Genomic DNA, 13,513 nt, shown 5'->3' on the forward strand with positions numbered 1-13,513 from the left:
TTCTGTACGTACCTACGCAGATTTTGTCGACAACATTTCGATGGATCTGTGCCAGCTGATCGAATGAGGCAACTTTGAACACATGGTCGTTATCAGAAGCAATGATCTAAAACATGAATGTACCAACTTTAAATATATGGTTGTTATCAGAAGTTATGAATCTAAACAAATGGTCGTTCTCAAAAGCAATAATATGAAAACATGAAATTCAATGTAGCAACTTTAAACCCATGGTATTTGTCAGAAGCTATGATCATAAAACACGAACGTACCAGGTTTAAACATATTTTTAAGCACATTGTCGTTACCAGAAGCTATGATTTTAAAACATGTATGTATCAACTTAAAAGACATTGTCGCTATAGAAACTATAATCATAAAACATGAATGTTCCAACAAATACTTATTCTCAGAAAATATGATCACAAGACCTGAAGTAAGCAACTTTAAACACATGGTCGCTATAAGAAGCTATGGTCATAAAAGATTAATGTACCAACTTTAAACACATGGCCGTAATAAGAAGCTATGATCTTAAACACGAATGTACCAATTTTAGACACATGGTTGCTGTCAGAATCTTTGATCTAAAAACACGACTGATTTTACAATCTACATAATTTATATAACAACATTTAACATCTTCATGATATTTCGGATATTTTTGTAAAAGTCTTTACAATGTACATATTAAATTGAAACATCCATAAAATTTGGTGTCTGTATCTGGGTAGAGTATACAAGAAACAACTGAAAAATACTGTCAACATTATTTTCTTTTACCTTTAATTCATTATTATCCACGTTGTTACCAATTCCTACGACAAAGGTCTCAACGCCGCCCCTAAATTATTTAAATATAAAATGTAAATATAAATTGTTTTAAACATAAACTATGCATTTTCTCGATTTAAAAAAGAAAGAAGTTAAAGTACACAGACAAAAATGATGTATAGACGACATGGAAGTACACAAGCTTAATAACACACAGAAAATAGTTGATACTGTCGAACTAGGTTTACAAATATTAAGCGTCCTTTTCGATACCAATAGTAACGCTAATATAATATTCCCCGTTTTACTTAAGATTTCAGTGAAACTACTGTAGGATTCACATTAAAGTGCTACGAATAAGTTGTTATATAAGCAAAAACAGTAACACAAAATATATTTGCTGTTTTACTTCAGACAAACGCGGTCTTGCATACCAGACGGGGATTTCCGGTATTTTTACCGGTGCTGGAAAAATCCATCTTTCACCCCGGAGTGTAAGATGACTCTCGTGCTTTAAATGACGTATTACGAACTACATATATGTAGAAGATTTATGTAGTTATTTATATTTAATTTAGAAATACGGAATAAAACTCCAATACCTTGACAGTTCCTCTCTGTTCCTGATAGTATATTTCTCGATTCAAAACACGTTATTTTATCAAAAATTCATAACGTTACGCTGGAACTTATAAAACAAAACCGGAACTAAACATTGTTATTTGTCTTTGAAACGTCATGACGTCTTTCCTGTTTACGGACGTTGATTTCCCGCGCTTTGTTTAAATACGCTGCTATAAGAAATAGTTCTAAAAAGAAAGCCGTTCGACTGATTTTATTTTTATTATTTTTTCTCACTTATCGGACAGAAAAATCTATATTTTTAGACATGCTGGAAAATCTTATCTCACATGAGTTATCCCACACTCCTGTGACGGACTATTTCATGCACTGAATATACATATTATTTATGTAAAATAATTAAAAATCAGGTACATTTATCTTTTCTCTCCGTTCCTTATAGTGTATTTCTCGATTCAAAATTCGTTACTTTATGATAAGAACGTACCGTTACGCTACAAACGATAAAACTAAAGCGGAACTTTGTTATTATGCGTCACTGAAATGTCATGACGTCACTTCTGCTTACGGACGTCAATTTCCCGCGTTTTAAATAGTTCCATATTTTCATACTTGTTTTCATTGTTTCTGTTGTGGTAAGTGAGAAATAGAATCCATCATTGGTGTTCGGTGAAGATCGAAAATCCCAACCCTCCGGCGCACCGCTCAAGTCTTAAACTCGGCACAGCCTCGTTTAAGACTTGAGCGGTGCGCCGGAGGGTTGGGATTTTCTGATCTTAACCGAAGACCAATGACAGATTCTCAATATCTTGATATCGGTATGCAAGAAAAAGATTCTGTCACTGGTTATAGGTGTAGATGGGAATATCCGGCTCTCGGGTAACTGTTTAGGCGGTAACTCGGTAGGAACCTCGTTACCGCCTAAACAGTTACCCTCGAGGCCGGAAATTCCCAACTGCACCTATAACCAGTGAAAGAATCTTATAGTCTTTCGTAAAGGACGAATAAATGTTTGTGTTTTTCCGTCGTTAATTGATTTTCCTGCTAATGTTGTAACTCTTATTTTTTTATTCTACAAATGTTTCAACATGTTATGATATAATGTTCGCCACAACAAAAAAATAATTGTTTGGTAAAGTGGGTATTATCCGCTGTTACTGTACATAAAAGTACATAAAATTAAATTGAAGACATATCGAAGTTCTGCAAAAGGATTCGCTCAAACAGGGAAAGCTGTTTAAAATGTAGTGAAATATTCTGGTACAGGGTTCAACCCTCGCCTCAAGTCCTGTTCATAATTTGATGACGGACATGACATTTTATTCCAATTAAAATAAAATGGAAACTATTTCAAATTGTATGGAAATGTATTTTCAAACTATCATTTACAGTTTAAGTAACTGTTTCTGTAATTTCTAAATTTGAATGCTTGTAAGACTGTCCAACCTGTGCAAATTATCTGCTGAGCGTTTTGTCCAATCTGGTTCAGTTGACCGTCCGTCAGTTAACACAATTGCTACTCTATTTCCATGACCGTGGTGAAGCTCGGCTCGAGAAGCATCGAGACCTTTGTTCGTCATCGTTTCACCATTGCTGCAAAAATATCTATGTTAGATGTTTTCTAACGACTTCTTTTGTGGTAAAAACAAAAACAACAACAAAACAAAAAAAAAAAAAAAAAAAACAAGAAAAAACAAAAAAAAATAACAAACAAGTATACTCAGTTTACCAATTGAATCGCTGACCCTGGAACGTCTACTACATTTATTATGTTAGTTTTATGTATTTTAAATGGTTTGGTACATTTTAACAGACACTTTCATTAATACTAATTAAAGTAAATCCTAAACTACACATCAGTGAATGCTAGTACTAAAGAAGGTAAACAAAAGGTCGTCTAAAGGTAGTCAAGGTACTGAAGTTTATTTGTAGTTAATCAGTTCTGCTTTTAAATCAAATGCGACCTTTTTATGATGATCGACGTGTAGCATTCGCATTTAAAGTTTATATGTTCTTCTTTCTTTCATTTAGTAATAACCTAAAATTCTAAAACGCTTTACTTACCTCCATGGTACTCTTAGAACATTTGCCATTATGGTTTCCTTGTCATAGTTGTTTTTCAAACGCAGTTCATATCGTGCATTATTAGCAAATGTGATAAGGCAGACACGTGTTTGTGTGCCAGCTTCGAACGGGAATTCGTTCACAACCATATTTACAAACTCGAGTTGTTTGTGAAAATTAACAGCGCCTTCACTACCAGAGGAGTCAAGGACGAAACAAACATCGGACTGAATGTTGTTACAAGCTGAAAATCAAAGTTTAGAGAAAGGGTGAGGTTGAACAGTCATAAAGCGTTAACTATTCAAATAAAAAACTTAACAAGACTTAATTATGATTTTTATTCCCTTGGAGGTCTCTTTAACCTGTTATTGGACTTTATCCAGCGTTCATGCGATATGAAGGGCAAAATCTAGGGGACTTATAAATTTTGCTATATAAGATCAGCGGCTAAATAAATTGTGCCGGACTTCTTTTGTTTCAGAACGACGCCACCTTGGTTTTGAAAACAACTACTAAAGACATATTAATGCATTGACTTTTGTAAACAAGCTTTCATGTGGTACCTGAGACCTTCACATTGTATTTATAATTACAAAAATATTTTTCCTTATAACGGAATTGCTCGAGGAAAAGGAATATGGCTCATCCATAGCGTTTGTACAGGACTTTAATAAAGGACTATTGCACCTGAAAAGGAATGTTATTGAATCAGGTCGTCGGGGAATTGGTTTTCTATTTTTTCTATCAAGCGGCATTATGGGCTGTAAATTTACCCAAGCCTAACGTTTTCTTGGTGGGAATGGGTATCTGATTTGCAGCTGAATTTGGCCGCAAATTGAAGAAAGCAGTACACAGACATACCGTTAGTTTTAGTAATTCCTCTTTCATTTTGTTATGTAAGCGAATTTTAGAGCTGACCAAATACAAGTATGACGTAAGGCAGTCTATGTTGGTCACAAATATTAGTGGCGTATTATTTTTCAAACTATTGTTTAAGTCAGACAGTTTAGGGGCAATTCTAGTTATAAAATGATTTTCAATCTGAATGTAGGATAAATAGAACATAAGATTACTGTCTTTGCATAAACTTGAATTTATTTGGCTAAAAGTCTCGGCTAAATTCCTATGTTATAATATTTTTACGTCTTATCTAATAGATTCAATTTTATATTCCAGTAATCTACTATTCTATATGAAGTATAAAATGTTAATTTGTCGTTGTTTGTTGTTTTTGATTTAAACTGTTTTTTGATTTCTAACACGGAAAGCTTGGTCTGTTGAAAAATATTGTTTCCGGTAAGAAAAAATCGAGAGGATGATTTCTAAGGTTGTAATTATGGCATTTGTTTAGTTAAATACTTCTAGGGAATATGTTTAAGATGTAACTTTTGAGATTGATTTAGTTACAATTTGAAAATTATATTCACTGTTCTAATAGTTGTCATACTTTTAATTATATATCTATGCGTAATTAATTTCAGGCATGGAGGGTATTTCTGTTTTATCCTGCATGACGTAAGATTGTCATATTGAATTCTGTACCCCTATTTCTGATTCAGTTTAGTCTATTTAGTTTAGTTTTCTATTCAAAACGTTATTATGACAAAAATAAGAATTATGAAAATATTAATGCAGAATATTTACCATTACATGCCGTGTCAGTGACTTCGTTTTGAATGGTGTGGAGGGCATCAAAAGAGCTGACTTGGAAAGTGTGGTTTGAGTCGCTGGCAATCATTTGTAGTTCTTTTGGATCTACTGAGTTCCCTATTCCAACGGCTATTGTGGTGACAAGAGGGTTTCTCTAAAATGAACATACATTTCTGGAGACTTTCAAACTATGCTAACTATTCCAACAAAAGTAATAAAAAACATTAATTCCTCCCAAAATACGAAGAAGTTATAATTCATTCATGGGCTGTTTCACTTTAAAACCTTTACGCACCAATAATAGTGACTATTCGGTATTAAACATATAACACTGGAGGCGTTACAGTTTTAACCATAACAACGCTTACTAATACAATAAAACTAATAGTGACAAAATGTTTTCCAAGAAATTACAATGACCATTCTCTTTTAAAAGCGATTAGATTTAAATATTCAATCTTCCCTTGAAAATTGTGTTAATGAATTTTCAACGAAATTGCGAACCAGATCTTTCTTTCCAACCTATGCTGTTTAATTCTTGTGAGGGAGAAATGTAAAAGAGTTCACAGCTTGTATTTAAGGAGTGTTTGCAAATTGTCAGGCTACAGGTTCAGGCGAAAACAATTCAATTCATGGCTGACGCAAATACTCCATAGCTTTATAAGAAACTGCAATACACCTGTCTGTGATGTATTCAACAGTTGATTATTGATATAAAAAATAAGTTGCGTTTTGATTGTTGAAGACAATTTACCATGGTGTCAAGTAAATGATTCTGGAGCATTTCATAGTTCTGCTTACTAGCGCTATACTTATGAAATAAAAAGCAACACTCAAACCACTAATAGGCATAATGGAACCTATGAGTAATAAAATCTATAAGACGATTCTCTGGAAGCCTATGGCGGTACTAAGCAAAGTAACAACAGGTTCGATTTGACTGAGTCTAAAAATCTCTATTCACGGACTCTATAAAGGAGGAGAATATAAAATAATTCATGACCTTTGTTAACCTCTTTTATGACTCTTTGAATTCATTTTTCAATGACTTACTTATTATCTCGTCGTATAAACATTTAGAATGTATATATAAACCTTCAAATCATGGACAGAGCGCTCGAGCATGCTTGGTTCTAACGATCGTCCGTCTGTCAACACGATGACAAGCTTTGTCACATTTCTTTCAGCACCTCTGTGACGATTCAATGTATGTACACGCACATATTGGAGTGCTGAAAGGGTAACAGACATTCCTGACATGCTTAATGAAAAAATAATCTTGATCCGGCATAGATAAAAGACAAAACTTTACAGTCTTTATAAGGGGCAATTATCACAACAAAAATATGAAAAGTAAAAAATTTTTTTTTTTAAATATACATGCGTTAACAGACGCAACAGTTACTTATAAACATGCTGAAATGAAAAGTTTTAGAACCATCGATCTATGTACTTAATGATTTTATACGTCTGTTACTTACCCAAATGTGTGTTTGTTTCCCCGTTATAATACCCTGCCTTTGTTATGTGTGACAGAAGCACTGTCTTATTGTAGTACCGGTTCAGGTCGAATTCGTTGTGAACTGCGGTAGAGAACGTGACCAACGCGACACGGGTATCATTCTCACCGATTTCAAATTGCTCGGTTATGTTCGAAACAAACTCAAGCTGTTTATTGAAATTGTTTTGACCCTCACTGCCTGAACCATCAAGAACGAAGATAATATCGACGGGCTTGAAAGGGCATGCTGAAATATGGTAGAAAGAAAAGGGATTGCTTAACAAAACATTATTTTCTAAATTGTTATTATTTCTTTGTTTTAAGTGGATGTAGCTTATGCAAATGTTAGATTCTGCCACCAAAGGATTGATTGGTAACGTTTCTGGATGTTTATGTGAAACAGATTTATTTGTTTCTTAGATATTAAAACAAATGTAGTTAAATGGTGAACTTGAAACACAATGTGCAGCAAGGGATGAGAGTCGTTTTTGGAAATTGACAGTGTTTTTACAGCAATACATACCGACACGTAGATTCACGGATGCTATATTTGTACACATTAACTGTATATGTTATATACAAACTGTATATCAAAGGTATTACGTACAAACAGATAAAACAACAATTATTATGTACAGACGATGACGCATGCTTCTGTTTATTCTGTCATTGATATTAAGCAATATTCAAAAATGTTCTAAAAAGTATGATCATGCATTGTGTACATGTATGCATTTATAATTGATAGTTGCTTCTCACATACTATTCCAAAATTCGTATGACATTCCGTTTAATAAAATGTCTTATCCTCAAGTTAAAATGTGTGAAACTTAGGAAAGCACTGAAATGCAACACAGAATGAAAGAAATTTATCAACTATTTTTATATAGAAAGAACCAAAATTGGAAAGAGATGTTTAATATACTCGCAGTTACCTTAATGTTGATTTTATCAAGGTAAAACGAAAGTTTTGTTTTCACACTTTACAAACTGTTCAGCTTTATAAGTGGAAGCTAGCATTGTTGCAGTTCGATATGCAGGACAAAGACGACCGGCAAATGCCAACGAAAATCAAAACATACAGTAAACGATCTTTAGCTTTTGTATCAACCTGTGATAATCGACCGATACGACCACATTTGTTTTCTATTAAATACCAATTTACTTGAGAATTAGACAATCGGTCCACTAGAAAAAAATCAATAAACCGGACAAACCTTTATCAATAGCATTGGCGCTGTAGCAAACTGTGCCAATGACTAGAAAACATAGAAATATCCCATTCATTGTTGTTATATTCATTCTCAAATGCAAAAGTGTTAACAAATTTGTCGGCTCTCTTTTAAATTTCAAGTTCTGCATGCTTTAACCGATAAGAAAATCTCACGACTGATTCCTTATAAAGACGTCTCATTTTCAAAATATCACGGTGCAAAAACAAGTACAGTAATGACATGCAGGGATTTGAAGTTTGAAAGTTTATCTGAAATGTCGCTGTCAAAAACTTGCAGATATTTATTCATATAAAAGTTTGTTTCCTATGGACTGTCTCTCAGTACTACTTTTTCTTCGTGAAATACTGAAAATTGTAGAATAGAGAAATTGATTAAAGCTGACAATAAAAGTTTACATTTTGTTTTAAATTTTCGAAAAAGGACACATCTGAATAACTATAACACCAAGAGCTATGAAGACAAATTGTTGTCACCAATATTAGCGTGTCGTCGGTCCCTGAATATACGAATATTATTTATCCTTGGTAGTGCAAAGCTCCTTTTAATAGTTTTGTCACATTTACTACTCATGACATCCGAAACAAGGCGTTTATGGAAGTAAGAGAAAATATATACCCTAGTCTGACATGATGACGTATCGGTGAAGGTCGGTGACTGTGATAAAAACGACAAAATAAGTTAGGAATCTTGCTGTAATATTTGAGGACAGTATAAATATAATATGGGACAGCAGGTCAACTCAGTGTATTGACCTTTATCAATAGTTTGGTCACCAAACGGGTAGGCAAATGTTATGTCTTGTTAAGTGTTGAATCCAATCTCAAAAATACTAGCAATTATGATATGAGAATCTACCTAATATAACGTAACTAAGCTGAACAATAGCAGAATCGGGACTCCATGATGCTATATTTACTGGTCCTTTGGGATCTTGATGTCCATTCAATATATATTTCATAGAATTCTGATTAAGCCTGTGCTAGAGTAGAGGAAGTGGCGTGAGGGGTGTTGCACCTTCCATTAGCTCTCATGAACAGACTAAATCAAACTGAGTCTGCTTTTATTTTACATGGTTGCATTCTATGCTTCTAAAGGATATTCTTACAAATTTTATTGACTAAATCTGTTTATGAGCAAAAGTAGTGATATATCTTTACAAACATTTTTGTTTGAAATATATTTACAAAATATAACGATACTGAATTTATGATTATTTCACATAATTTGACACAATTATATATTATATGCCAATCCATTAAAACAAGTTAACTAGGTCACAGTATATATACTATATTTGCTATATTCACTAGACTTTTAAATAAAGCATTTTTGCTCTGTCTTCTACAATTTCCAAAACATAAGGCTTTGGTGTCTAGGTCATATCCTGTTGGTATATAATAATTTTGCTAATACTCTAACATGGCTGGATTTGATTGCCAGTTAAACAAAGAAGAAAGTCAAGCTCTTTATATTCTGCAATAAACAACGATTGACGCGCGGAGCGGTAAGAGCACATTAAGACTTCAATTATGACGTCAAATTGCGCATGGCGTGAATAAATTAAGCCCAGCAAAATTTTCTTCAAAATATTTTAATGACCGTGTAAAAATGAAAACGATCAATGCCTTGTAGTTTGTAGTCTAATTTATCACGGTTCATCGTTCAGATACTAAGATATAAAACCAACGCTCTCGTGGTTCAATTCCAGTGCATCGAAACTCTGAACCATGATAAAATTAGACGACAAACCACTCGAAGGCCTTGGTTATTTGTTAAGTAAACAAAACTGAATAATCGGTCAAGGTAAAGAAAGGCTTGATAACACTATATAGCTTCAGTCAGGTAACAGCTTAATTGGTGAAAGTTTGATTTCTCTTGAACGAGCTTCTAATCTTTAACAAAGTTGAAAAATAAAATCTTTCAATGAAGTTAGCATTTTAGCAAACATTCATATATCTCCTATTGCATGCATTCCACTTAATTAAAACCAAGCAACCAGCCGGTGTAGAACTCACATCTAACATTAGCTGAAGTAGCTCTCTGCGGTGCCAAATCTTTAAGAAGAGGGTTTGTATATATACATAAATTTACATATACACCGCTCATGCCCTCTTGCATCGGCTTAAGAGGGATATCACACAGGTATTTAATCAACTTTATGATCCCAAATAACCAGTTAGTACAACGATACTAAAACCAAGTATGTGGTGACATTTTACCACCAGACAGCACCTAAAGAATGTTGATGCGATACTGAATAAACTCAAATATTACAATACTAGTACAAACTAAGTTTGATAACTACAGCTACTTCAGTTCAAAATACACGTTGGGTTCGTTGAATGTTTTCTCACTAAAGACGTTCCCACATTCATATGGTTTATTCTCACAATCTTAAGTGAGAATAATGCCTTGTGCTGTGGGTTTGTTTAGTTCATATGCCTTGCAGTACACTGTCTAAATGTAAAACTTTAAGATGTTCTTAATATGTAATTATTTATGTTAAATTATAGGCCGGTACTTAGTATTTGAACTATTCGATTTCTGTGTCACACCAAAGTGTCCTGACCATCGTGGTAAATTTATGATAAAAGTAAAGCTACCGAGTGTTCAATTGATTTTAACCCACTTCAAAATAAGGAACCTTTGTCTTCTTATAATTGACTTTTCAATTCTTTTTTCTATTGCCGTTTTATAATCTAGTCATGTGGTTAATGAAAAAAATCCGTATGAATGAAACATATAAAACGGTGTTGTTGATAAGACAAACTTAATTTTATTACAAAAAGTCTTTTGTAAGCAAATAAAGTAGCTGACTCGGTTTGATTGAGCCTGTTCGTAGTAACTGATAACGGAATATGATCACTTTGCAAAACATATTTTTGTATCTTATGATAAGCTATTATAATGCTTTATACAATTTTCTTTCTGTCTTATGATTAGACGGAAACTAGCTACTAGTATTATAATACTTTATGATTATCAATATCTTAATAACAATATGGCCAGTTTGATTTCATTAGAACATTTGAGATTTGGTACCAACAACAGTTGAATAACGACCACCACACTTTTCAAGGTCACACTTTCTCTTTGTCAAATTAATATAATTTAGGAATTGCTCAAAAGAAGAATTTGACGTTTGCCACAGCAATAAGATCTACATGATCTTGAAAATGACGCCATTAACAAGTGGCAGAATATCGCACAAGACGTCATTCAGAGATATATCATTTCGATGCGTAGCCGTCTTCAGGAAGTTATTGATTTGTGGCGGAATAAAAGCTATCTATCTATCTACCTACCTACCTACCTCCTACCTACCTACCTACCTATCTATCTATCTATCTATAAGTCAGCTGAATAGCTTTCTCACATGAAAGAATTCTACACCCAAGCGATATTTCTTACCCACATTGGCGAGGGTCAAGTTAATCAAATTTATCAGCCTGAAGCAGTCGGTCGTTGAGGCCCCTGGCTTAACTTAAATAATTGTTTTATTCTGCTCTCTGAAGATACTAACTACGGCTTTCTAACATCACACAATATGTCATTAGTTGTGGGAGATTCCTGTCGATTTAGGGGCCATTTTCTCAAAGGCCAAGGGTACGGGGTCTCGGCTATGTTAATAATTATACCTACATCTTTACAAACTTGAAAGAACGATTTGAAAAAAAATCGAAATGTCTGTTGCTTTCTTTTTACAAGTTGTTTTATTGTAGACTAAATTAAAAATACAGATGTATATGTCATATACAGGCTTTTTTTGCTTTTTATCAAAATGCTTTTTTCTTCTATCTTTAGGAAAAATTACGACTTTATAACAACATTTATTTGTACAATATGTTCTACATTCGCTTTGTACTGGACACGTTATGGTAATAGACAAATTAGCCGTGCCATGAGAAATCCAATTATAGTGGCTTTGCGACCAGCATGCTGTTCGCTAACGGTTTCTCTAATTGCAATAGACTATAAAAGCGAATAGCATGGATCCTGACCAGACTGCGCTGATGCGTTGGCTGGTCTGGTTCATGCTGGTCGCAAAGCCGCTATGTTGGTTTTCCCATGGCGCGGCTCAAATTACGTATTCTTCGTATTCTATTACAAAATATACATGTACGCATTTAACTGTATCACCGATTGTAATAATGTGTTTCGGTATTCTTAACCATTACCCTGCTTAATTTCTAAAATGAACTTTATCATCTTTCAACTTAGACAGTACCATTAACTGTTAAAAGGGTGCTTACCAAAAAGATACTGACTGTATGGCGAACAGTGCAGATCTTGATCAGACTGCAGACTGGATGTGCAGACTGATCATGATCTACACTGGTCGCAAAGGCAGGATCAGTCGTGTCCAGCATGATAAGGGTTTATAAGAATTTTTCTGTCACAATTTTGACCGATGTCTTTCATAGTTTCGGTATGGTTCCAGCTACTTAGTAAGACTATATTTTTTACGATCTGTTACACGTTTCAACGTTTAAAATACTTAATCAATTGATACATTATTATCACGCATACATTAGTCGAAGAGGATGTTTAAGTACCAAGTCTAGTATCTCAATGTGTCTGCGTTTTTGTGGAGTAAGCTTTTAATTGAACCAGGTAACCTTTACGGGGAATCATCACAAATAGTTTATTCCATAATAGTATCATATAAGTAAGTTTTACTTAACCGTTCATAAAAGAAATATGCCTGATTATTAATACGTGTATTTCTGTCTCTAATTTCATTTGCTATATTGATTCAAGCTTACATGTCATGTGTGCGATTGTTTTTTAGGAAGCCGGGACACTTGCCTCAGTTTAATACCTGCTTTTCTATTTTAAGCATTACTCCTTTCTAACTGCATAAATTTCACTATGACCCCTATGTACTGATTGTTTTTAAGATGCAATGATACGCTATCGTTAAGCTTTGTTGTACATTGTGTATTTTCGAGTTTTATTAGGGGATGTGCTTTTATCATGAATGTGATTATAGTTTCAATTCATTCTTTGTGTTCATATACGAGAAGGACTGTCAATAAGGAAGAAAGGAAAAAAACAACAATAATTTGATTTCTGAGGTTTACTTGCTACATTTATGTAACATCTCTTACAATCATTTCACCCTAATGCACACACTGGATCAGTTAATCGAGTTTTAATAATTTTAATCAATGCGTCACTGTTTCCTGTTACAACGAGGTGGTTCGAAGCTATGTTGGCTAGCTCTGCCTGGTCATCAACCGGTTCGATACCCACAGAGATTACTTCCGCTTGTTTCTGTAGCAGTTGCGCCTCGTGTTTGGTTTGGACTTGGTTGTCAGATCGTCCGTTGGTAACAACTATTACAAACTTTGAGGCATTAGTCCTGGCGCCGTTTGCCGGAAGTAGACTTTGTGTGCGCACGAAATTTAGAGCACCGGATGTATTGGTCCCATGTCCCATATACTGGATATTTCGTATAGCGTGAAGAACGCTTGGCCTGGAATTGTACTTGTTAAAGAAAAAGCCATTGCGAACATCAGATGAGAAGGTCACAACACTGAACTGGACGTTATTGGAATCAGTAGAAAAATTGGTGGCAAAATCATAAACAAAGTCCGCAGCTGTTTTGACGTTGTCAACACCTTGGTTTTCGGACGAGTCAACGACAAAAACAATGTCTGCTGGCTTGAGACTGCATGCTAAAAGTAACAGAAGGAAACATACA

The 13,513-nt window shown here is 34.2% G+C and overlaps 1 protein-coding gene across 1 annotated transcript in view; it reads right to left on the bottom strand.

The window, feature by feature from the left end:
- Positions 1 to 13,513, bottom strand: part of LOC123558667 (collagen alpha-3(VI) chain-like) — a 33,948-nt gene that overhangs the window by 2,101 nt on the left and 18,334 nt on the right. Inside the window, exons 11-19 of the mRNA XM_045350544.2 lie at positions 12,929 to 13,487; positions 7,789 to 7,937; positions 6,552 to 6,818; positions 6,166 to 6,302; positions 5,065 to 5,224; positions 3,421 to 3,664; positions 2,803 to 2,949; positions 784 to 844; positions 13 to 106 (exon numbers count right to left, since the gene is read on the bottom strand). Coding sequence (XP_045206479.2) covers positions 13 to 106; positions 784 to 844; positions 2,803 to 2,949; positions 3,421 to 3,664; positions 5,065 to 5,224; positions 6,166 to 6,302; positions 6,552 to 6,818; positions 7,789 to 7,937; positions 12,929 to 13,487 — 1,818 coding nt within the window. The remainder of the gene's footprint in view (positions 1 to 12; positions 107 to 783; positions 845 to 2,802; positions 2,950 to 3,420; positions 3,665 to 5,064; positions 5,225 to 6,165; positions 6,303 to 6,551; positions 6,819 to 7,788; positions 7,938 to 12,928; positions 13,488 to 13,513) is intronic.

The sequence above is a fragment of the Mercenaria mercenaria genome, chromosome 5 (genome assembly GCF_021730395.1).
Source record: "Mercenaria mercenaria strain notata chromosome 5, MADL_Memer_1, whole genome shotgun sequence".
NCBI lineage: Eukaryota > Metazoa > Mollusca > Bivalvia > Venerida > Veneridae > Mercenaria > Mercenaria mercenaria.